The sequence below is a fragment of the Carassius carassius genome, chromosome 20 (assembly GCF_963082965.1).
Source record: "Carassius carassius chromosome 20, fCarCar2.1, whole genome shotgun sequence".
Taxonomy (NCBI): Eukaryota; Metazoa; Chordata; class Actinopteri; order Cypriniformes; family Cyprinidae; genus Carassius; species Carassius carassius.
The window spans coordinates 22,026,471-22,052,216 of record NC_081774.1 but is presented as its reverse complement, the minus strand read 5'-3'; the positions used below and the strand labels follow the sequence as shown (position 1 = coordinate 22,052,216).

At 37.2% G+C, this 25,746-nt stretch overlaps 1 protein-coding gene across 4 annotated transcripts in view; it reads right to left on the bottom strand.

The window, feature by feature from the left end:
- st3gal3b (ST3 beta-galactoside alpha-2,3-sialyltransferase 3b) overlaps window positions 1-25,746 on the bottom strand; it is a 56,144-nt gene that overhangs the window by 17,241 nt on the left and 13,157 nt on the right. Inside the window, exons 3-10 of one of the 4 annotated variants that reach the window (XM_059502196.1) lie at window positions 23,802-23,873; window positions 23,325-23,429; window positions 19,090-19,132; window positions 16,770-16,862; window positions 12,820-12,914; window positions 9,206-9,269; window positions 6,974-7,069; window positions 6,661-6,847 (exon numbers count right to left, since the gene is read on the bottom strand). In XM_059502196.1, coding sequence (XP_059358179.1) covers window positions 6,661-6,847; window positions 6,974-7,069; window positions 9,206-9,269; window positions 12,820-12,914; window positions 16,770-16,862; window positions 19,090-19,132; window positions 23,325-23,429; window positions 23,802-23,873 — 755 coding nt within the window. The remainder of the gene's footprint in view (window positions 1-6,660; window positions 6,848-6,973; window positions 7,070-9,205; window positions 9,270-12,819; window positions 12,915-16,769; window positions 16,863-19,089; window positions 19,133-23,324; window positions 23,430-23,801; window positions 23,874-25,746) is intronic. The other 3 variants (XM_059502197.1, XM_059502198.1, XM_059502199.1) reach the window with 3 other exon arrangements.

Sequence of the window (25,746 nt, the reverse complement as noted above, 5' to 3'; positions counted from 1 at the left end):
AGTCTGGCTCATCCAGTAAAAAAGTCAGTCAGTCAAGTCGACAAATGGCCTGGTTCATGGGTGGTTATTAGTGACTGAGTCTACCCTAAGCATAAGTGGACTGGTCTGGATTGACGTACCATTTTTATTTTTACCTTTATATTACCTCATATCTTCAACATAAGTGACTTTTAGGCTGATTTGGAGGATGAAAGCCTGACTGTTGGCATGTTCAGAGGCAAACATCCACATGTCCCCTTGTCAATCCCTGGCTTGCTGCCCCACTGGGTCAAAGGGAGAGACGACACCTGCATCAAACTCGAAAAACAGACAGGTTTCTACAGAAACACCACTACAAAGGGCTTGAATATGCGGACTCTCTTTCAAGCCACAAAGAGTTCTAAAGTGCTGACTCTCAATAATCAAACATCGGAAAATAATTCTGATGAATAATGAAACGTCTCACAAAACCTGTTTCAGGCTTCATAAAGAAGGTATTATTATTAATTCCCTGATTATTATTCATTATGCATTATTATTCCTCTCATAATCTTCCCCTCTAGTGGGCTGTAAAATCAATGAATGAATCATTTAGAGCAGTTTTGTGAACTGGATCTACTGATTCATTGCATAGAATGACTCATTCATGAATCAGGTCACCGCTATTTCTTTCATGAATGCCAGGTAGGGTGAATTAGAGAAACATTTGTTTCTCACACAAAGCTATCATATGGGTTCAGAAGACTTGGATTATACTAAACAAATACTAGTATTACTATTACACTCCTATGTTGCTTTTTGATATTTTTGGCCATCTTTCGTTTCATTATATTGAACAGCTCAACTGTTTTTGAATTCCCCAGGATGAGTAAACGGCAAACAAAAGTTTTGGGTGAACTATACCTTTAAGGTTTTGCAAACGTGCCATGAGTCACCTTTCCTGAAGTTTTCTTGAGTAAACAAAGGCACGCTCTTCACAGGCACCCACAAAGATAAAGTCATGCAGGAGTTGCATTTCGGCATACAAATAAAGCTACTAAATACTAAACCAAAAAATATAAGTTATACAACAGGCAATGCTGTGCAACACGCTAACACATGGAAAGTACCTTCAATAAATGCCAACAGCAGGAGCATGAAGGGGTGTCTGATAAGTGACACACTCTTGCCTCACTCTTACCATGTAAGGCTGAAATAATAAGGGATTAAGACATATGGGAGAAGGAAGTGATGGGTAAGTACTTTCAGACAGAAGCCAGAGGATTACCTAGTCAATGGTATTCTGAATGAAAATAATTATCGTGGGAGCCACATGCTCCTCAGCGACCTCCAGGACTCGTTAATTAAGTACGCTCTTATCGCACATGACGGCTGGCCCAATGCCAATTTTCAAATAAGGCTCCGGCATATGTTTTTATATGAGTGACCTCTGAGGCAGTAATCCATTTTGAATGACTAAAATAGGTGAAATCAAAAGAAACAAAATTTTGGATAATTTGCAAAATATTTGCCGTGGGACCACCAAACGTTTCGATTCTTTGATGTTTCATTCATTATGATAATCTTAAAAGATGTACACAACTTATGAATTGACACAATTTTAAACACAAATGGAAGAAGTAAAAAGCTAAATGTGGACTATAGTCTACGCCACGGTCTAATTTAAAGAAAAAAAAACCTTTGAGTTTGAGTTAGATTGGTTGTCTATAGTGTTATTATAAACACAATGAGCTAGTAAAAGTGAGTAGATGAGTTTACCTTTTTGGTGCAATAATGTTTAATGTTCCCAACCACCCCTTTAGTCCCATTTAGCCACTTAATTTAGAAATAAGTCAAACACAAAAATATCTTCAGCTTGTGTTAACCACAGACCATGCATTAATAAAAAAAAGAGTAAAGAAATACGATGGAACCAGACGTGCTAAAATATTAACTATAGGATTTTGGCCTACAAAAATACTGTACATAATCCCGGCTTCACCTCTTTAAGACCAATGACATGCATTAGGAAAATATCCACTGCCAATTTTGATGTCATGTTAACTTTAACGAACACTCCTGATTTACTGTGAAAGATCCATCACATGCGAGTTTGTCTTCATAATCTTTCGTTAAAATGTAATAATTTGACTGACATTTGGCTGATTTCCAATATGTATCTGTTAAGAGTGCTCAAGCCTCATGGCTGGATATTCAGGTGGAATTTGCAAAGGTTCTTCAACGCTGGAAATGCATCAGTCTACTGTTCTGTCAATACAAACTGAAAAGGCTGGCATTCCTTCCACCCATGAGCGTTCACAGCATACAAAAGATCAGCAGAGAGAAAAATACTTCAAAGCGGCAAGCAACCCCTGTTCAAAGTTACATCAGTGTGACTGTTTGAGATGAAGAGAGTGAGGAGTCAGTGCTAGTTGAGGATTACACTGAAGTCTAAAGCTACGTGCCTTTCTAAAGCCAACTGCCCACACAGTCGCACATGCTTTTATGCGTTCATCTCCAAATGAAAGACGTCACCACACAATGGATCTCAATCGCTGTCACTGCTTGCAAAAACAAAGCGTTTTCCATTTCGCCACGAGGTTTCTGCCATTAAAGCGAACCATTTATACTTTGGTAAAGCAGCAGCAACTTCACCACAAGTCACTCAACAGAATTTTCATTGCATCAATGATATTTTTAAAGATATGTCGCAAGACCTAAATAAGACTTGGAAGCGGACCGCAGGGAATGTATTTGTTTTCAAACATGAGATGAACTGTATACTGTTGTTAGGGACACAGTGTTTGATAAGATTATGTGTGATTAAGCATGGCGATGAATGCCTGGTGTTGTTTAGAGATTACTCAAATTACTCAAAGAAACATCTGTGGTACGTATAGAGCGCGCAAACTAGATAAATGCTTAGTCAGATTTTCATCGGGCCCTAAAATACCATCCCTTTGACTTGCCAGTTAAAAATAAACAAAGTCAAAGTTAAACTGTTTGAGAAGGGAGCGAGGGAATGTGAGGGGCTCTTGGAGCATGACGTTGATCAGGAGAGAAGAATAGAAGTCCATCGTTTTTCATCCGTAAGAATTCACAATAGTGATAGGCTTCATTTGTCAAGTGACAATCGGTAAAAACCACTTTAAACATGATACTCTTACAACTTAATACATACACGGGAGGTCACATAGACTAGCTAGATATAAACATCTTTTACAGCTGTGGCTGTCTGCCGGAGGAAGAAAAACAATCACGAACTGCATTTTTACATTTTCTGAAGAAAATCTGAGTGCTCCTTGTCTGAACAAAAATCGCTGCCAGGGGTTTTTATGCGGTTGCTACGGTGTTCTTAGTGGTTTATGTGAATTGCAATGTGGTCGCTAAGGTATTCTGGGTGGTCTCTGATATTCAGTTCCTAGATATGGCGCGAGTCCTTTCTTCGTCCTAAAACTTAGAGGGTTTTTTATAGTCCATCAGGCAAAAAACGTATTAGTGTGATTGCTCTTCTACAAATAGCCACATTATTTAGAGAGGTATAAAAAGCCACATACAGAGATTCCAGAAAAAAAAATCTGTTCCAGAAAAACAAAGCACAGTGTAGTGTTAATTTCGTTACGAAAACTATGACGAAAAATGCTTGTTGACGAACTTTTTTACCATGACTTAGACGAGACGACAATAAGGTTAATAAACGATAACTAAGACTATACCAACATATAATTTCATTAACGAAAAAGGATGAGACTAAAATGTATTCAAAAAGATAAAAACTTTACCAAAAATCTTTTTTTTTTTTCGTCAAAAAAAAGAGACTAAATGTTATTGCAGACTGCTCTACACGCCTCTACTATGCAAGCTTTCATGTGTGCAGTTGCCAGATTTCAAAAGTTCAAATTCCCTTAAATCAAAGCTTCGCCAGTAAAAGGGTACATTTTTTGCCTGGTGTTTTGCTTATTTGAAGCAATCTGGCAACCATGTGCACGCACCCGCTTCTCATTGCAGAAGTGATCTGAAAATACCGACAATCAAGCTGGAGTTTAGCGATCTAAATTAAAATGTCACTCAGCCTGTCTGTGTTCGTTCAAGAGATCTCCATTGTATTGTTTTTCAATTGTGATCGCTGAATAAATGCATTTACTCAACTGCTGTTGTTTTAACAGATAAAGAAATAAGCTTTTGCAATTCAGAATTAGTTATATTTTTCATTTAAGCAGTTTTCACAATATAGACCGAGAGATTGCATAAGTCTTTCTATAAATTTATATTATAAAAAGCCTATAATCAATCAGTACACTAAAAAATCAGTACACATTATATTCGAGTCCACATTATATTGATTTGTGTACTGGTGAAAGAGCAATTTTTCAAATGAAAACAATCGTTACGATTATAATTTTGAGCCAAAATAATTTTGATCAGTCTAACCATTATACAGCATGGAGAAAATTTGACTTAAACCTGACTAAAACTTGACTAAGCAAAAACAGGAAAAGGTTGACTAAATACGATATCTAAAATGTACATATGAGTAAGACTAAGACTAAATTAAAAACTGCTGCTAAAATATACTGCTGTATGGTTAATAATAATCTTATTAACTACCACTCAAAAGTTTGGGATCAGTAAGATTTGAAATGTTTTTAAAATAAGTCTCTTCTGCTCATCAAGGTTGCATTAATTTGATAAAAATACAGAAAAAACAAAACAAAAACAGTAATATTGTGAAAGATTTTTACAATTTAAAGTAACTGTTTTCTATGTGAATGTACTTTGAAATATAATTTATTCCTGTGATAAAAGGTAAATTTCAGTATCATTACTCCAGTCTTCAGTGTCACCCATGATCCTTCAGAAATCATTCCAACATGCTAATTCATAATCAATGACTGAAGGTTACTCTCACAGGAAACTGTCCTCATCCTCTGCGAAATGCGCTGCACACATCTGAATATTTGGGTTTAACTCTTCCAGAACAATGTTGAACTACTGATTTCCAGTAGTGTCCTCTTTTTGAAAGCCAAACAAAGTAGTTTCACTTTCACAACAAAGCACATAGCATCTCCACAACATGGCCGCGGTGGCAACAGTGAGAATAAATGTTATGCCTTCTTTGTTTGAATGTTTGGGCGACCTTATGCCAATCTTCCCACATCATGATGTAGACATGTGGGGGCGTGTTAGAATGAGCCATTTTTGGTAGGCGTGGTTGACTTTTATAAAGAATATCTCTTGTAACACTCCAAAGAGGAAGGAAAAATTGAAATCACATCATATGACCCTATATGACTTCTTTAAAAAGACAATAAAAACCCTACTGATCCCAAACTTTTGAGCGGCAGTGTGTATGTGTGTTTGTGTGTGTGTGTTAAGAATATGCCACTAAAACAGTGATGTAAACGTGGCACTAACATATTTATGGTGTGAAAGTAAACGTAAATAGTGAGGGATGTGTTACATAACAAACATTTATATAACCAATGGAAGGAGTTATGCTTATCTTTTTTATTAGCAAGTAGTTATGTCAGGTATCTGGAATATTCCTGCATTAACTTGGCTGTCTAAACATTGCCCATTTACAACCATTTTTACAACCAGGAACCTACCTAATAGATTCCAGTATAGCATTAAAGTTACATTTTCCGCTTTCTAATTAAAAAAACCTATTTAGTTACCTAATACTGCAGTTTTTTCAGTCATCATCCTCTGAACGTGGTTTCTAACATTATGGAAGACACACTGGAGCTTTCTTGACCCTTGATTTGGTAAAGGAAATTCTTCCTTCCATGACATCAAAGCCAATGTATCAGAAGCCAGAGGGCAGATCAATTATCTGAGCACTTTCCACTGTCCAGCTTGTTAAGATCAGATGTTCAGACAAAACTGGCTCTTTTCAAGGGCCGGAGGGGAGTAATCAAATAGCTCTCTATTTTTCTTCCTCTGCCGAGTCTCTTGCACATTGACAAATGTCACCCTGTAAAACAAATCCAGCACCAGTCCCCTGAAAGCCCAGCAGCTGTGCTGGACGGGAACTCCTGAGGCACGTTTTTGCCAGATTCGCAAACAGGTGTGCAGCAGAGGAATACAAGTATAATGGAAAAGGCAGATTATAGGAGAAGCCACACATTCTGACCAAATGCCTTGACCATGATTACATGACAGACGACTGGAAAAGTAAAAAAAAAAAAAAAAAAAACACGTCCTTGAGTAGCCGAGTCAACTGACTTCAGAGAAGAACAGAGTGCTTATGCTTGCTCTTTGTGTGATAAGAAATAGGATGGAGGCAGAGTCATTAAAACTGTGTGAGATAAGAGAGAGCTCATTCAGACGGGGCGACCCTTCTGATTAAGAGGCTAATTCACTAGATGTCAGTCAAACCTGGAAGGAGAATGTTTTACCAGTCGCTAAAAACGAGACAAAGTCCTTGAACAATAAGTCCTTCAATAACTATTCCTAATCAAAATCCTTTAACCACAAAAAATTTCAATACAATACATTTTGTTGGAGGGCAATATTAAAATTACTCTAAATTCATGAATGACTTCAACTATGAAGTTGAAAAAATTCAGCACAGGAGCAGGCTGAACTAGAAATGGGCCTATGAAAACTACTGGCATCATTCTGCTTCAAAACTAGAGCCTGTAAAAACAGAATTTTTTTTTAGACAGTATAGTCACCTACTACTGCAGTATGTCTTACCGGTTTCTCTTTGAAGACCATCTGTCTCAACCATTTAAAGTCGAGAGGTTTGAAAGCAGAAAAGACAAAGAGGGAATCTTTCTCATAGCGCTCGGGCTTCTGGATGGCCCCTTCGGGATAGGTTATCCTCAGGGTGGTCTTAGTACCCACATCCCTGGTGTAACCACTCACTGGGGCCTCGTTGAGTCTAAAGAATAAATATACAGAGAATCAGTGCAAATCAGTTGCATGTGTGTCTAAAGTCCTTTTGTTTGTTCAATTTATTGATTTGGTCATTAAAAAGGGAGAACAAGGTGCCTTTGAGGACACTCACCTTATCACAACATCATATTCATCGATGCGGGATCCTAAAGACTTGTTGCTAAGGATACCGCCATTACCTACTATTATACATCTTTTACAACTCAAACTGCAAAGAGAACAAAATTGCATATACATCTTTACAACCATATTCAGTATATAAAAAAAATGACAAGCTTAATCTGATATAGTCTATATTGCATAGGTCAGGTAATAAAAAAAATACATGCATTATGCAAACAATGACAATGAGAGACAAAAAGAATGTTTAGAATGTTTTATGCTTGATGAACATTAAATTATACACACATATACATACACTGCTTCTCAAAAGTTTGGGGTCAGTGTTTCTTTTTTAAAGCAAATATGTTTTAAATTGATCAAAAGTGACCGTAAAGACTTTGGAAATAATATTACTAAATGTATTTCTGACGTGTAACTTCATCTGAAATATTGTTAGGCCACAGCATTACGTAAACTGGTTAGATTGCTATTTCAATAAATGCTGTCCTTGTCAATTTTCTATTTATCAAAGAATGTGACAATTTGCCATAACAGGAATAAGTTACATTAGCATTAAAATAGAACTCAATTATATTGCATTGTAATATATAACCCGTAATATGTGTATTTCACAATATTACTGTTGTTGCCTTGATGAAGGCTTTCCAAAAAATAAAAATAAATAAATAAAGATAAAAATGAATGAATAAATTAAAATAATTGTAACAACCCCAGACTTTTGCATGATAGTGTACAGTCGTGGCCAAAAGTTTTGAGAATTACATAAATATTGGAAATTGGAAAAGTTGCTGCTTAAGTTTTTATAATAGCAATTTGCATATACTCCAGAATGTTATGAAGAGTGATCAGATGAATTGCATAGTCCTTCTTTGCCATGAAAATTTACTTAATCCCAAAAAAACCTTTCCACTGCATTTCATTGCTGTCATTAAAGGACCTGCTGAGATCATTTCAGTAATCGTCTTGTTAACTCAGGTGAGTGTTGACGAGCACAAGGCTGGAGATCATTATGTCAGGCTGATTGGGTAAGAATGGCAGACTTGACATGTTAAAAGGAGGGTGATGCTTGAAATCATTGTTCTTCCATTGTTAACCATGGTGAACTGCAAAGAAACGCGTGCAGCCATCATTGCGTTGCATAAAAATGGCTTCACAGGCAAGGATATTGTGGCTACTAAGATTGCACCTAAATCAACAATTTATAGGATCATCAAGAACTTCCAGGAAAGAGGTTCAATTCTTGTAAAGAAGGCTTCAGGGCGTCCAAGAAAGTCCAGCAAGCGCCAGGATCGTCTCCTAAAGAGGATTCAGCTGCGGGATCAGAGTGCCACCAGTGCAGAGCTTGCTCAGGAATGGCAGCAGGCAGGTGTGAGCGCATCTGCACGCACAGTGAGGCCAAGACTTCTGGAAGATGGCCTGGTGTCAAGAAGGGCAGCAAAGAAGCCACTTCTCTCCAAAAAAAACATCAGGGACAGATTGATCTTCTGCAGAAAGTATAGTGAATGGACTGCTGAGGACTGGGGCAAAGTCATATTCTCCGATGAAGCCCCTTTCACTCACAATTCTGCCCAAAAACACAGCCATGAATAAAGAATGGTACCAAAACACCCTCCAACAGCAACTTCTTCAAACAATCCCACAACAGTTTGGTGAAGAACAATGCATTTTCCAGCACGATGGACCACCGTGCCATAAGGCAAAAGTGATAACTAAGTGGCTCGGGGACCAGAATGTTGAAATTTTGGATCCATGGCCTGGAAACTCCCCAGATCTTAATCCCATTGAGAACTTGTGGTCAAACCTCAAGAGGCGGGTGGACAAACAAAAACCCACTAATTCTGACAAACTCCAAGAAGTGATTATGAAAGAATGGGTTGCTATCAGTCAGGATTTGGCCCAGAAGTTGACAGAGCATGCCCAGTCGAATTGCAGAGGTCCTGAAAAAGAAGGGCCAACACTGCAAATACTGACTCTTTGCATATATGTCATGTAATTGTCGATAAAAGCCTTTGAAACGTATGAAGTGCTTGTAATTATATTTCAGTACATCACAGAAACAACTGAAACAAAGATCTAAAAGCAGTTTAGCAGCAAACTTTTTGAAAACTAATATTTATGGAATTCTCAAAACTGTGGACCACGACTGTATATAAAAATGAGCAGAACTCTTGAACACGGACCTGGCAAAAGAATTTGTAATGATGCATTTCAAAAGTCTTACCCATCTATATCTGGACCCAGTCCATAATTCTTTGTGGCAGTTAATATAACATCTATGATTCTTTCTGTAGAAAGATAACAAGAAAGAACAAAGGGATGAAACAAAAACACCTCTAGATGGTTATGGCTCTGATCTGAATCAAATGATTTTCTTCATTAATCATCCACACTCCTGGTGGTCTGATGGAGGAGCATGATTGTGTTATTCACTCCTGGAAGCTGTATTAGCAAATGAAAATAGGTTACTGACACTTAAAAGTTTCTGTAAAAGTGGAATGTCATTTGCAAACAAATAAAATTCCTGTGCCCAGAGACTTTCAGAAAATTCACAGAGCTGTTTGGTCATAGCGATCATTCCTCCGATACCCTTGCAGGCATTCATGGCTGCCACACATTATGTCACCTGATATCTGTGAAGACACTGGATTTCCTAGTAAGGGTGCATAAGCGTGACCCATTGAGATGCCTAAAAGCATCAGTATGCATACTATAAAAGTTCAAAGACAGGAAAACAGTTTGGAAAAGAGCTAATTCAATGAGGTGAAATGTGCACACCCTCGCCCATTTTCCCATCATACCTTTTTGACCCTAACTATAATCCAATGAACAAAAGTCAAGAAGTCATAACACGAAAGGAAACACTTTGGGAGGTCTGAAAGGCACTTTGCAGTACGTGTAAGGCACCAAATGTACATCTGTACATAATTTTTTATTTTTTTCTGGTGGTTTGAAAGCATCTACCCTAATGACTGCCATTACTGTTTCTGACAACAATGAGCTCACATGTGAGATTATCTTTTTTATTGGCATAGACACTATGTTATTGGGAGGCAAACATAATAGGATGTACCGATGTAGTCCTGTGTTTTGAAGCAAATGCTTGTGATTTCAACAATACCGCATGTGAAATCCTTCTGTAAATTGATTTGCCCTCCGTAAACACAACAGTCGGTGTACTGCAAAAGATAACATAAGAGCTTAAAAGTTGTATTGACCCTAAACTGTAACCTTAATGATTCAAAAGCATCAGGGAGTAGCCGTCATTGTTTGGACAAAGCGCCGACGGCTCACATCAAGCATCACCATGGACTACATAAACAGTGGCAGGACCACACAAAATATATATATATCTATACATATATATATCTCAACATTTTGCAAAGAAATGGGAAGACCAATAGTTTCTAATTGTTTTAAGATAAACGGCATAAACATTTCAGCCAAGTATAACTCTTGGCAGTTTAAACAAATGAGCCCCTCATCTTAAACATACACTGTTTTGGCAAGGGGAAAAATCACACTCTGAAATAAAGTAGAAACGGTCTGGTTCGATGCAAATACTTTTAGGGGCTATATCACAAAACCATCTGGAGTGTGACTTCTGAGACTTCAAGTCACATAATGACATTTCTTTCACGCAATGTTTGTCAAAAAGCATTTTTACTGATTGAACACGCTCATAAACTATTTCAGTATAATTCATCGCGAGTATTAGATGAACTTCACTAAAGTAGCTGAGAGTGACAATTAATCCTGAGTCACTGAAGACATTTAAGAGGCTACTTAATACTGTAAGGCACTTAAAAGGCCAAACTTACAGTCAAAACAGCCCTAATGGTTTATTCTCCTTTGAGGTATTTAGTTCTACCATCTGTAAAGGCCGTTGGGATTACCCTACGGACCATCTGCAATGCTTTGACTGGATGTTTTCCACTGAGGGCGACGTAATCAAGAGCAGAAATCACAAAGTCGTAGGTGGCCACAGAGATAGCTTATATTGGAATTGGTAGTGCAGAAATAAGACATCTATTTTTATGCCCTTCTGGCCCACAACTTGAGAACCTTTGTCAAGCTCTATTCAAGAGCCACACGTATCAACCTTTCCAAATGAATAAAGTTAAAAGTGAAGTCACGCTAGGCTCACGATCCATGCAGCAAACAAAAACCAGGTGTAATGTAAACATGGGACCTGCTCTTTTGAAAGTCTTCATGTGTGTGGACACGGCAGGCCTTAACTGAACACAAAGGTTACATTCAAGGTACCCTTATGTGCCCGCTGCCCTCAAGTGCTGGAACATTTGACAATGTGCTGAAATCTAAGATGTAATCATCTTTTCAGATAGAGGGGAAAAAAAGGCTTCAAGCAGACAACGGTGGATTACATTAACAACCAATTGGTTTCAAGAAACCGTTGCCTTATCTAGAGGTCTTTTCCAAAGGTCTCATTCTCTTTGATACATTCACAAAGCTCAGTAGAATGAAGTTCTTGTTCTCTGTTGAATGGAATAAACCCCCACATCACTGAAGTACATAAATGTCTGCCATACTGTGCAATGCATCTGGCCACGTACACACTACAGAGGTTTGCCCTCACATTACTGAAATTTCAAAGTCACTCCTGAACCTGCGGTGCTATGCTTAAACATAATAAGAGATTGGCATCCTAAAGCTAAAGAAACATGCATCCCAACAGATTAAATCATTTGGATTTAATCATGAGAATAATATTTGGGACCAGTGCATTATTGTCTATCAAACCATGCTCTGAAATGGTTCAAGGAACAAAAACATAAAACCAAAATAAAACTTGAACATAAAAAAAGGAAACTAAATCATATTTAATTATTTTATTGTCCCCTCTGACATTTTAATTTGGCAATCAACCAATGGTAAACTGAAATAGCACAGTCTATGCAAATGTGTCACATACAGTATGACTAAATGACAAACAATTTTTTTTATAAAAAAAAAAAATGTTTTAACTTTTAGTATTCCCACTGTGTGTGGAAATACTCTGACACACCGAAGTGAGACTATATTTTAGAAGAGAGGTGGAAAAAAACCATATAGTCTGTACTGTATGCTTATGTTGGTGGGAACAGGACAAAATTTTAAAGTAGTGGACAAAATATAATTTTAATTAATTAATTAATTTATTTAGAAAATTGTGAAAGCAGGACTAGAGAAAAAAAAATCTATCCCGTGTAGTCCCCAAAAAAAGAGCTACAGACTGATTTAAACCTTTTTGTTTTGTTTTTTTAAGTATTCATTAAAATAATTTGTTCATTCATTTCTGGAAATAAGAAAACATTTGGTCAACATTTTGTTGTTAAGGGGCAAAGGGCCAGATTTACTAACAGCTTGAGCCAGTGGAAACCGTCATTTGCCGTTGAAAGACTACTGTCAGGATTTACTGAAGATGCCCAGTGAAGAATTAGCACTGAAAAGGCATGAACAGTTATTTTGCGCCTGACCTTGACCTTATTGAATATGCATTTGTAGGAGTTTCCTTTTCAGACACAAAATTTATGGTAGGACAGGATTAAAATGAATCCCGCAATGCGATTTACTAACATTTGCACTTGTCAAATTAATGGTATTTGCGCCATTATTTAATGCCTCCAAAAAAGCATGTTTTAAAGCAGGCGGTAATTTGCGATGCTCTTGGTAGATTGCGCTGGACTATATGGAAGGCTGAGTCTGTGTTCTTGTGCATTGTTAGTAAATCACCCGCAGAATTTTTCGCTCCCATCTGGCGCTCTAATGCTTAATTTGCCCTGTTTAGTAAATCTAGCCCAAAGTCTGCGATAAATTAATTTTAAAATGGATACATACCTTGTGTTTTGAATCCAAATGGAGGTAAAAAGTTTGTAACTTTTGCAAGTCGCTTAAAGTTTCGGTCCAGAAACATGGAAGCTGGCTTACTAAACCTGCAAAAGCATAATAAATATAATATAATGAATTCTATGAAGGACAACTAACATTCAGAATAATAACTATATTTTTCACATAAATTCTATTTTAAATTATATTATTCATTTAGCAAATTTTGCACAGTACCAAAAATGTCTCCATAGCAACATGTCAGTTAAATATCAAAAGAGCTAATAACATATAGCCAAACAACACATTCACTTCCCGGACATCAGGAGGTGGGGAGTCAAAAGGGGCTTTTGTCTGTGAGACGTCTCACTTCGTCTCTGCTTTGACCTGTGGTTAAAGTTTAAAACAGTGTGGCTGAACCAGCACCAATCAATCACAAAGCCAGGCCTCCGGTCACCCCTACTCAAGAGGAGTCAGGGGATACCCTACCCGGAGGCCATTTCCCAGCACACTCCTCTCTTAAGGCTAGATGTGCAAATGCAACGATGAATGCGTGCGCCTCTGACCCGCAGATCCTCACTGTCATTTCTTATCTACTCTGTCTGCTACCAAATGGCATTCCTACAACATTTAAAGCAATCCAAATGGGAAATCTCCAGGAAGTGGAACACTGAGTCGCTCAAAGGTGCCAGTAGGCCGTAGGAACGTTCAGAAGCCATCAAGTCACAGCATTTTTCAAAAACTAGACCCTTTCAGGGGTCATTTAATGATTCAATTTAATAAGACCAGAGTTAGTCTCAGACAGCAAATGGATTTTCTACAAACATGCCTCTTTTCTGCCTCTGGAAGTGTGGCTACACGATGGATGTCTATTTTTTTGACCCTCCCAATTCAGCAGGCTCATTATTCATTTACAAACATGAGGTTATTGGATCATTTTTCTATTTTTTTTTTCTCTCAGGTCTTTTATGATTAAGTTAGAAAATTGCAGTAGATTGGTCTGGGATGGGGGGATGACTAACAAGGAGGGCTTGTCGAGGGGTACAGAAGGTTTGAGAAAAAATTAGGCCCCCTTAAGAAAACTCAAAAGACTAATCATGGGTCAGTAAAGAGAACACACGGGTCATTTAAAATACAGGTCGTCCTTTTTTGGGGGAAAAAGGCGGCATAACTCCTTTCCCGACAGTTCTTTCCAAAGAACTGAGTAGCACAAGTTCACAGCCTTTTTAGTAATGGAGACTTCCAGTTGCTTTTAAACCACCTAAATCTACAACAATGTCTGATATGTGGGGAAAGTGAGGACAAAGATGTCAACTGAAGAGAATGTCAAAGAGCAGCGTCAGGAAATAAGTTTAGAAAATGAATGGGATCACAATTGGCAGTAAATTAACAGACTCTGATAAAATTGTGTCTATTTCATGTGCTAATTGCTTAAAGCCAGGGGATGTCCGACAGTGTCAAGAAGAAAAGTAAAAATGTTGCATCGGATCCTCTTTCCATATCACCTGATAAAGGCATACAAAGCAAGACCTTGCCAAAACTAAATTGTGATTAACTTGTGGCTTGTGGGGTGCGGACTAACTCACATTATAAATAACTGGGTGAGAACTTCAGGATTAAAGACAGACAGGCGTCTGCTTGTCATAAAGGGTCCTGAACAGGAGGCCTGTGCACATTGTGCTCATTTCCTCATGGCTATCTCTCACAGGGGGCTGTATTTTCATAACCGCCCGCTCAAGTTCAACCAAGACATTTGATTTAAGAGTCCAATACAAACAATTTTGGAAAGGAGTGGAGGTGTTGAAAATAAAGTGGATTCCAAGGGTGAACTAACAGAGGGTGGGATCACATGGCTTCAGGTGGTTTCCTACACACTGTGATCCCCCAATAAATGTAACTCCTAAAGGGAGAGACCAGTGATTGACCAAATGATCACACTCTTAACATGACAAGTGGGTATTAACAGGACCATCATTTTTTTTTTCATATCCATATTTGTCTATTCAGCGAAATTATTTATTGTGAAAATGCACGGATAAAAGTAAAATGATACTACGTAACACTTACATTTTAGTCTTAAAGTTCTTTATCCAAACATGAGGACACAATTATGTTGTCTTAGTGCTAAAGACGTGTTTTTTTTTTTTTTACGTCTAACATCTTTTTTCAACGTGTATTAATCTCATGTTATTTTCGACATATACTTGTATGTTTTACAAGTTTTATGAATTAACATTATCATATTATAAAGGAATATTCAAAATTATATACTTATTTATTCATTAAACACTATGCATTTAATCTAATGTAAACAAACAAACGTATTGCAAAAAGTTACAGACTGCAATTTTCAAATTTAATTTTTGTACAATACCCATCTCCATTTTATACATTCAAAACTTAAATAAAACGTTTCAACCGTTATTTAGTTCAGGATTCTGGAAATATCTCAACTGAATCAATGTATCCTAAACATCATTATAAATAATTTATCTCACAAGAAAAACGCTCAAATATTTGTGTTGTAATGATGTGGCAGAAGTGCCTTTTGACCCCAAAAGATAAACAAAGACCCTGAGAAGCTTGATCCATCACACGTGTTAATTAGAGGCACATTGTAGACACTGTTAACACATATGCCGTTAATTGGGGGCTTGTTAAAAAGTTTCAGGCACCAATTCAGTCATTGCTCTGTTAATGCTTGTGCTGACTCTAGAGACATAAGGACACACCAAAACTATACCATCTGCAACATAAACTCGTCACTGTTGTTGTCAAAATGTCTTTTATTCTCTTCTTTAAAAAGTTATTTCATGAAATTAATATTTTTGTTTAGTCCGTTTTTGTTTAAACCAATCCAGGGCAACCATCTGACTTGGACTAAATATTGCTGTTGCTATTGTGTGATAGTTGCTGTTTTGTGATAGCTTCTCAAATCCTTTCCAAAATAATCTTGCTTGATTGGTGGAAAGGCTATTTCTAAACAATCATATGGCGATGAAAGAAATATCCATGAACAAACCAAACCGTGATGCTTAATGTTTATCATCGCTGGGCATGCTGTAGTGGAAAAAGTACTTGTGCTAACAATAGCCAGCCTAAAGATGAGGGAACAATGGAACACGGATGCCAGCAAAGATGGAAAGTTCCACCACCGAGGGTCGCTGAGTGCTGCGTGACATCATTGAGGGTCGCCGAGCACTCTGAGGATTCGGTCAAAATAAAGAAGATGACTCGTTTGGTCATTCACAGTGGCTGCTTGACAGGGCTTTCTCCTCACTGTCCACATCCAAACTGAGTTACAACAGACGCACTGTGGAGCTGGCGAGCATGCAAAAGTAGTTGTTTGTTGTGGCAGGTCACAAATTAACAAGGACTTAAAGGATCAGAGAAGCAGATTTCTGTTCAGTCAGAGATATTATGATACTGGCCGCAGGGGCTTCGTAGCTGAGAAGTGACAGTGTCAAGAGGAACTTGGTAAATCAGAGCTAAAGCAGTAACTCTTTAACAAAGAGGTTGTCAATTCACAGAGTTTGTACTTCATTCTTTTGGCTCAATATCGCAAAGCCTCGCAGAACAAAAGCAGGTTCAAAAAAGGCACACAAGATTCAGCCAAAGCCCCTTTGTATTCTTCTAAACAAACTTCCATCCCAGCTGCCATCTTCAAATATTCTTCCCTTGAAATATGAAATACCTTTTCTCAAAATACATATCTAGCATTAAACCAAATTATAGACTTCAATGCAAGCATCAGAATGTTTTTCTGCGGTTCAGCATTTTGAGAAATTCTTTATTTTACATTTAGACCATTTTTTTTGTGTTAGAGAAAACATCAAGTTTATTCTAAATATTTCAACATTACCTACATCATCGTAGAATAAAACAAAATTTTCCAATTTGCAATGCAGTGGGGCTTATTGTTGAACCCTGTGTATTACGTTAATAAAGAAATCTGTTCATACTTTGGATAGATAGAACTCATTTTGGCTGCTGCATAGGCGGGTTTGCAGGCTCCTTCACTAAGGTTTCCATACTTGTACACCAACTCCGGAGGCCTGTAGACAGTTAGAGAGGAGAAGAAAGAGAAGGCATTCATTTTACTTAGACAGGAAAATCACGCAGCATAACTATGCTAAAGGGTCATGGTGAATCTGAAGTATATTGTTTTTATCTAGCCTGGCACATGATGGATGACATCTACAGCAGGATGTGATGGATTACTTTTGAGAAACTCCGTTTAGCGCTGATGTGTTAAATAAATGAAATAGTCAAACAATAGGAATGCAACACATTTTGCTGGCTGCACAAACAGTGAGTCTGTTTATTTCATACTTTTGTTCTGAAAGAATGTTCCAAGCTCAAAAAGCACTCTAGAAGACAGCATTTTTGACATGATGTTAACAGCACAGAAAACAATTTTGACTTGGCCATTAGTTTTTGTTTTTTTTAGGGGAAAAAGGCAAATCTGGTTACACGCTTACAATGGAACTAAACAGGGCCAGTGTTCTGGGTTGTTTAGAACCAGAAATGTGAAGTACTTAGACAAATTATTCCATAAAAACTGTTTATTATTCTACGAAGCTATGAAGTTGCCTACTTTTCTAGATGAATAAACATCTGGTTATGCATGATAGAAGTTTGCCTCAATGCAAACAATGCTTAGAGAGAGTTATGCCATATAAATAGTGTAATGTTTAGAAAACTGTATTTTAAATGTTTATTGCCTCCATTGTAGGTGACTTACTGTAATCATTTATTTTTTTTTTGTTCCCACTTTATATTAGGTGGCCTTAACTACTATGCATTTACATTTAAATAAATCATTTGATACAATGCACTTATTGTGTACATGCATGTTTTTACATTGTATTTATATTTTAAAAATACCTGTATGTAATTACATCTGTAATTAATTTATAGTTACACTGTTGACCCATCCTTTACACCTTAACCCATCCATAAACCTACCAATACCACCAAACCTGTCCCTAACCTACCCGTATCCCAACTCAATAGCAGCAAAAGTCTTTTGCAATACAATATGAACACAATAAGTACATTGTACTTATTTTAACCACCTGAACTGAGCAATAAAATTAATAATTCTGAAGTAACAGTAAAACATTAAAAAAACTATGATCTCTGAGATTAAATTCTTGATTAAAAAAGCCACAGGCTTAAACACCAAATCACACTGTCCCACACGAAGCGCCTTTTCAACAGTTAAAATAAAAGCCACAAGACACTTATTTGCTGAAGCCTTCATTTTGATGAAGTGGTTGGCCCAATGGGACGGCGTCGTATTTTGTTGTCTTGACAGCTCTGAGTCTTTAAGCAGCAGAGAGGACGGTGGATTGATGCCAGCTGAATGATGAAGTGCACCACACAGACAGTTTTTGCTCACAGCGTCAATGAAATCTAAACCTGTCGAAGGCTTTGCTTATTGTATGTGTGCATGGTGTGGACAGACATGTCTTCTCTGATACTTAACACTGAGAAATTAGGGCGAGGTGAGAGTCTGAGTTTGGCTGCTTCAAAGATGAAATGTAAACATATACCTACCACACACAGACCTATAATACATCACACCTTAACACCTCACACAAGGTCAATGGAATATATTGCACAAGACACTGATGGTACTAAATGAGGCCAAAAGCCTTTATTGCTTTTGAGACTTTTAAGACTACTTAGTACCCTAGATTTTCTTTTTATTTATATTTCATTACTTTTACAACCACTTGATAGATTGCAGTTTCAGTAAGAAAACAAATATTAAAACAAAATTATTTTAATTCAGTAATGTCACCTTAAATTGATTAAAAGTGACAGTACATTTTTCTATTTCACATAAATGATATTCTTTGGAACTTTCTTTTCGTCAAAGAATCCTGAAGAAAAGAAGAGGGAAAAGTTTCCACTAAATTTCTGAACAATCATGTGACACTGATGCCTGGAGTAATTCAGCAATGTGGAAAAAAAAGAAGTAGTGTATTTAACCTAATTGAACTTTTGTGTAAAGGCAATTTACTCTGGAACAGCAATAAAATGTGTATCTTTAGAAATCAATTCCTTGCATTTAAAGATGACTCAACTAAACTAGAGCATAAGTAATGTGGTGAAAAATAAATGGTAAAATCATTAAATCATGCATATATTTATATTTACATAAATTGATTAAATAATTCAAATGATTAAAAAAATATATTTTGAAACTGGTTTAAGTTTTACATCCATTGGTGAAATGTATAAGGAAGGATTTGTATAATATAGAATACTTACAGCTTTGTGTCCAGATTCAGCAAGAACCCTTGCTTATCACACACTGCAAAGAGAAATATGACAATTACCATTAACTCATAACATCGGTCAAAAAAAATAAAAATAAATCAATAATTGTAGATCCTCTCTTGTTATGCCTTCATCCTGTCAAAATGCATGTCTGGTGCATTTTGAGACAACTAAAGATGTTAATGATATGTTAACATTTATACAGATCTCATAGTTACGATTTTAGTGTATGTAGAAGCTGCAGCGGTATTAGATCAAAACATTCCACAGTTCAGCTGGGAAAATGTGTTAAAAAGCAGCTGTCCACCTATGCAGGCTTCATTAGACCATAGGTGTCAATGTAGCTAAGCCTTAAAAAAAAAAAAAAAGAGGAAGAGAAAAAACAAAAGTGTGAGTGGGGGAAAAGGTAAAAGCTTTAAAAACCAAAACAGATTGCTCTGAAAGATTACTTCTTTTCTTCAACAGGTTGACTTTTTAGCATGCTTATGGTGATAGCCAGAGCAGTGCAGCTAAAAACAAAAAGAAATTTCACAAAAGACCAATCATTTACCAAGCAAACTGAAATAATGGGCTCAGTAAAATGACTGATGAACATGTAAATGTGAATCAAAACATGACATTAATTCAGCTGCTACATTCTCATTAGCATCAGCATTGTTTATCAGATGGCACTAAGGCATGGAAAGGGAGAGTTTGAGAACTCCACTGATGCTCAAGTCTCTAAAAAGATGCTGCAGAATGGAGAGGAGGAACTGGTTAGAAAGTGACCACTGTTGAAACCAAAAGGAACAATTAGCAGATGCTATTATTCACAGCAACTTGCAACTGGCCATTCGCTATGACAGACCCTCCAAGTGTGTCTTAACTTGGTGTGTCTTGAACCCTTTCAGATGGTGGCCCAATTCTTTGTTTTCAATTTCACAGGGATGTAAAGTTGGATTTTGCAGGAGAAAAAACACCAAGTACTCATTCATTAAACATGAGCAGAATGATATTTTTTAACAATCGGAATTTTCAGAATTTTCTAAATGTTAGTTGGTACAAACATAAAAAAATAAATAAAAAATAAATACATTTTACACTTGCTCCCAAACACATATAAATGGTGTGTAAACCATTAAACATTTTGTCTTGTTTTTTTAGTCAAGATAAAACTATATGTAACAATATTTCACAAATAAATTTACCATATAGTTTATCTGTTAAGATATTAAGTATGGTAAACTGAGTTTAAACATTGGTTAAATTTGGCTTGCTATCTGCAGGGTATACTAGTGCTTGGGAAATAAACATGAATGGCAAGATACTTAAAGGAGTCATGACCCACAATTTTCACTTTTCCACGAGAATCAATTTATGTTATGATTGCCTAACGATTATACACTGGCCGGGAAGCCGATATTTAAAAGTGAAGCGTTTGTTTACCTCAGGGTTTGTAAAATAGCCCACGTGCTACGCACTCAAATACGAGATTTTGATTTCTTCCCCATCTTGACGTCAAGATGGGGCAGGATATACCATATATGGACACCGCAGCAGGAAGCTCGCCCTTCCCCTCTCCCCCTCATATTCAGTCGAGAAAGACGCTGGAACTAGTGCACACGTGAGTTGCTCTGTGGTTGACTGCCAGAATCAACATGTAAATGTGTTTTCTCTACCAAGAACGGACCTAGCTATCAGAGACCAGTGGATTAAGTTCATTTTTAATGACGCGGTTCCTTCAACCCTTCCACTGGTTTATCGTTACGTGTTTGTGCTAAACATTGTACGCCGAAATCCTTCACAAATTTGGGGCAATATCAGGCGAAGTTGGCATCGAAGCTCGGGAAAAGCGCCATTCCAACAAAATTGCCTGCAATTGAAACGGTAAGACTGTGTTTTTATTGCTCTACTGTGTGTAACAAACAGCATAACTGCTAATGCGGCTATTGTGTGCTATTGCGTCTGTCACTAGACAAATAAACGAAAGACTGGAGGTGAAGTAATTATTTATGTTCCCTGTAAACGGACTGCAAAAACGGACTTTTGACTGCATTATAATGATTTCTTAATTCAGAATATGATCAAGATTGCGTAGGTTGATGTGTTCGGGGAATTTGCCAGTTAATAGTTACATTTAAAGCCCCTTAAATGAACGAAATGACTGGAAAAACAACAAGAGAGTTTGAACAAGAGAGTCTGGCGTTGCCAGATTGGGTGTTTTTTCCGCTACATATTAAGGCTGGTTTACGGTGTGTTTTAGGTGTGTTTTCGCCTGGAAGGCTTTATAGAAATCTGGCATCCTACTGAACGAAGTTAAACTGAGAGAGCGTGGCGTTCACAGACACCAGAATGAACGACTTCACAGTAACGTTCATCAGGCAGTAATGCGGTACGTTCAGTTCATGTTCGCCCAAAATATGAACGAGTTCATGAACTATCGTTCAATGAACGCGTCCAGGCACAACTCTGGCGGGAGTATTAGCTTCAAGGTATGGGGAATGGCTGCTAACGTACTTTGCAAAAAACAAATGACTGAGATCATCATGAATTCGGTTATTGTTTATTTATTGTTTATATAACGCTTACATGAGGCCCCATCTAGTTTGTGTGTGTGTGTGTGTGTGCTCACGTCTTATATTTGTGTGTGTGTGCTGTGCTCACGTCTCATATGAGTAACTTTATGTGCGTAGATAGTTCATATACATGTATGTGTGACTAGTACTTAGTATATATGCAAGCGTGTTTCATATGTGTGCGTGAATGAAGTTTGATTTAAGCATTAAAACGGCGCCTCATACTTATACAGTGGCCGGGAAGCCGGTCTTGTTCATTCACAACTTGCGCCATGATGTCAGTTTGTAATGATATGCTAAAGCGTTACCTGCGGTGTCAACCCCCCTCCTTCCTGCAACCAATCAACGTGCCCCTCATTTGCATTATTATAATGACCGTCCACGACAGCCAAAATATCGCATCAGATCTCGCGAGACAAAAATGCCTACAGAGATAAGGGTCTGAGGAGCTCTGTGTTTATTTTTTTCCCACTTTTCTTTTTTAGAAGGGCCTGAAAGACTATAATACAGCAGTAGGTATATCCAAGGTAATACGAGGGTATGACTCCTTTAAATTATGTTGGTAGAGTTAAAACAGCTGCTGTCAGAGCAGATCTCCCAAAACCGCATTTAGGAATTTTATAAGTAAAATTAATTAGTTAACAATTAGTTATATGCAAAAATAAATAAATAAAAATAAATCACTGATAAACAAAAATAGACAGCTGCATAACGTTTTCTTTTGATTGCCATTTGTTATGAGCACCAGTAGTGTCCATATGTTTAACTTAATTGAGGCAATTTGTCGCTATTAATCTATAGCCATATTGTTATTATTTTTTCTATTTAATGACCACATTTTAAATATGTTGAATAAGTTGCTCTTGGCGACTTTATTACCATTTCCTTGTTTACACTTACACTGTTCAAATTCAACTCAGTTATTGAAAAAAATTACGTTGGTAAAAAGCGCAGGAATACTGATGGTAAATAAATGGAATTCACGGTCTATGGTAGTTATGGACCCAATGCTTTGGGCCTGCAAAATGTGATTTCTTAAAAGTAGCAACCTTTTCAAATAAGATTGGGAAAACATTTCCTAAAAATGACCCAAGTACAGTATCTTTAGACCTTTTCACACCAAGTGTGACATACACAATTTTGAATAAAAACAACTGATTCTTATGCAGCTATTCACAACTTTTGCACAATTTTGTGTCATGTGTTGAAATTTTTTTTGGTTTCATCTGGTGATGAAAACACACCGACCAAAAAGATCAGAGTAATATTGATTGCATATGCACTACCATTTAAAAGTTTGGGGATGGGGAGGATTTTTTGTTTTTCCATTCTCTTATGCCCTAAGGCTGCATTTACGCAGCTACTGGTATGTGTAAAACAAACAAAACACCATCAACCATCAGTAATTACAGCCGTTATTGTGCCAAGAAACTTGTCAGGCATACAGCGGGGCACCATTCAGGTATCCATTCTGGTCGGTGTGAGTTTCACTGTCATTCAGCTCCACCTGTTGTTCTGGCACAAATTAGCTTTATTCTCTTGACAAATATTTGCTGCCCTGTCAGTGTAAAAAGACTTCATTGGCTTATTTTTTTGTTCATTTTTGTGCTGCATTTGGTGTGAAAGGGTCTTTCGTGTGTAATGTATTGAAGGACATTATCTCAGGACTACCAGGCCTGCTGGGGTTCTCATGTTGACCAGAGTGCACTCTTTGCAGTGAGGCTGTACCTGAGCCTACTATTCGTCCCACGGAGACAGGGCCCTCCACCACCGGCTCTGAAACACAAGACCATCAAGTTAGGCCCGGTGGTTCTGTGCTTGACAATTTTTTGGAAACTTCAAGGCCACGCTGAATGACCTCAGGCCAAACCCTCAAAGCCCAACCTATTCAAACACTATGAACTAGAAAGCTGCATTAGTTTCAGGAATTACATGAGGTTGAAGAAATATTAGGACGCCCATCACCGTAATCTCCAGCCGATACCAAAGGCTGCCTGTGCAGTAAAATTGATTATCCAAAAAATAAATAAATAAAAAAGCCCATATGGATTGAGAGTTAAGGATGTTAGTGCCCACCGGCGAGCCCATTGATTATTTCACCAGTCCCCAATAATTGTCACAAAGGAAGAAACGGTGGAGAGTTTCTACCTTTGGTCACAGTGGTTTTGACAGAAACACTAGTGACTTTACTGACTTTTAATGTGGGCTCCACATCTTTATCTGTGAAACAAAAAAGTTATAAATTAGCAGACCTGCTAAAATACTGTATATGAAAGTCAAACAGCATGATAATGAGGGTAAACTTTTTCAACATGTGCAAACCAGAAACACATCAGCATATAGTGCTTTCAGGACGTTTTCAGTTTTTCATGCCACAGAAAGTTTTTCCAAAATGCACAAAACAGATTTACCAGACATGTTTTCAGTCATTTGTAAGACAAGTTTTGACAACTGACATGAACAAGTCTTTAACACTACATCTCCATTGTGCCAAAGCAGCATGTCATCCAGGGCCGGCCCTGACCAATTTGCTGCCCTAGGCAAGATTTTACCTGGCGCCCCATGCATCACAACCCATTTCACCCTGTCATTGTGTTCATGATTTAGCATATATATATATATATATATATATATATATATATATATATATATATATATACACACACACACACACACATTACAGCAGAACTGTTTCCAACACTCATAATAAATCATCATATTAGAATGATTTCTAAAGGATCATGTGATAGACCGGATGTCACATGTGACACTGAAGAATGGAGTAATGATGCTGAAAATTCAGCCTTGCATCACAGAAATAAATGATAATTTAAAGTATAATAAATTGAAAACAAATTATTTTAAATTGTAATAATATATCACAATATTACATTTTTTCAGTATTTTTGATCAAATAAATACAGGCTTGATGAGCAGAAAAAACTTCTTTCAAAAACATTAAAAATAGTAATGTTTCCAAACTTTTGGCCTGTACTGTATCCCCCCAAAACTGCACAACTGTAGAGTAAAACATTAATAAAAAAAGTGATAATAAAAAATGCGTCTTAAAACTGACATGATTGTACAAAATCACAGTCTGGGGACTCAGAACAACTGCTAACATTAAGTTTAAGGTAAAAATAACTGCCATGAAATTATAGTATCTTACTCCTATGCAATAAATTGTTCTTTCACTACATCTCTTTACCTCTGTCTTTATCCTCTTCTCTTCTTTTTGGCACTGTATCTATCGCAGACTATGCTCATTTATAATGTGTCATGTAAATTCGGCCTTCCGTCACAATCAGGAAACTTTCACCGTGTCTAGAACTGGCGCGAGCTGCCAGGCCCGTTTCTACGAGCTGTGTGTTAACAAAAGCAGTGCTGTCTACATTGGATGCGGCGTCGGGCACGCTACACAACAAATTACCAACAACTGATCGTGTGCGCGCTCTGTTTCTGACGCACTTCAAGCACTCTATGGGCGGGGGAAGATTGAAGAGCCGGACTTTTTTTTTTTTTTTTTTGCTTTATTTGGTAGTATTTCGAATTAATGGTTTTTAAATAGTAGCCTATTATAAAAAAAAAAAAAATATGTAAAAAAATAAATTAAAAAAATTCACTCGTTCACTCATTCTGGCGCCCCTATGGATGAGTGGCACCCTTAGCATTTGCCTATATCGCCTATGCTGCGGGCCGGCCCTGATGTCATCTCACAATATCCATTGACATGGACCAATCATCTGCCTAATTAAACCTAGGATATTTTATATAAGCAAATATTACACAATTTTTGTTTTGCTACAACTTGCATATACAGCTCAAAGCAAAGATTGGGCTTGATTTCAAATAGAAAAACAAGCTACAGTAAGTTTCACATAATGGCTTGTAGCAAAATCTTTTAATATAGTTTTTTTTTTTTCATTTTAAAAAAGAAGAACTACTTGAACTTTCTGAAAACACCTTCACTGAATACAGTAACTCAAGTCAAACTCACTATGTGAGCTGTGAGACCTTCTGGCATACACTTTCCTAAATAAAGCCCAATTTATTTACCACTAGTGTAACTTTATAACAATGTCATGGCATCTCA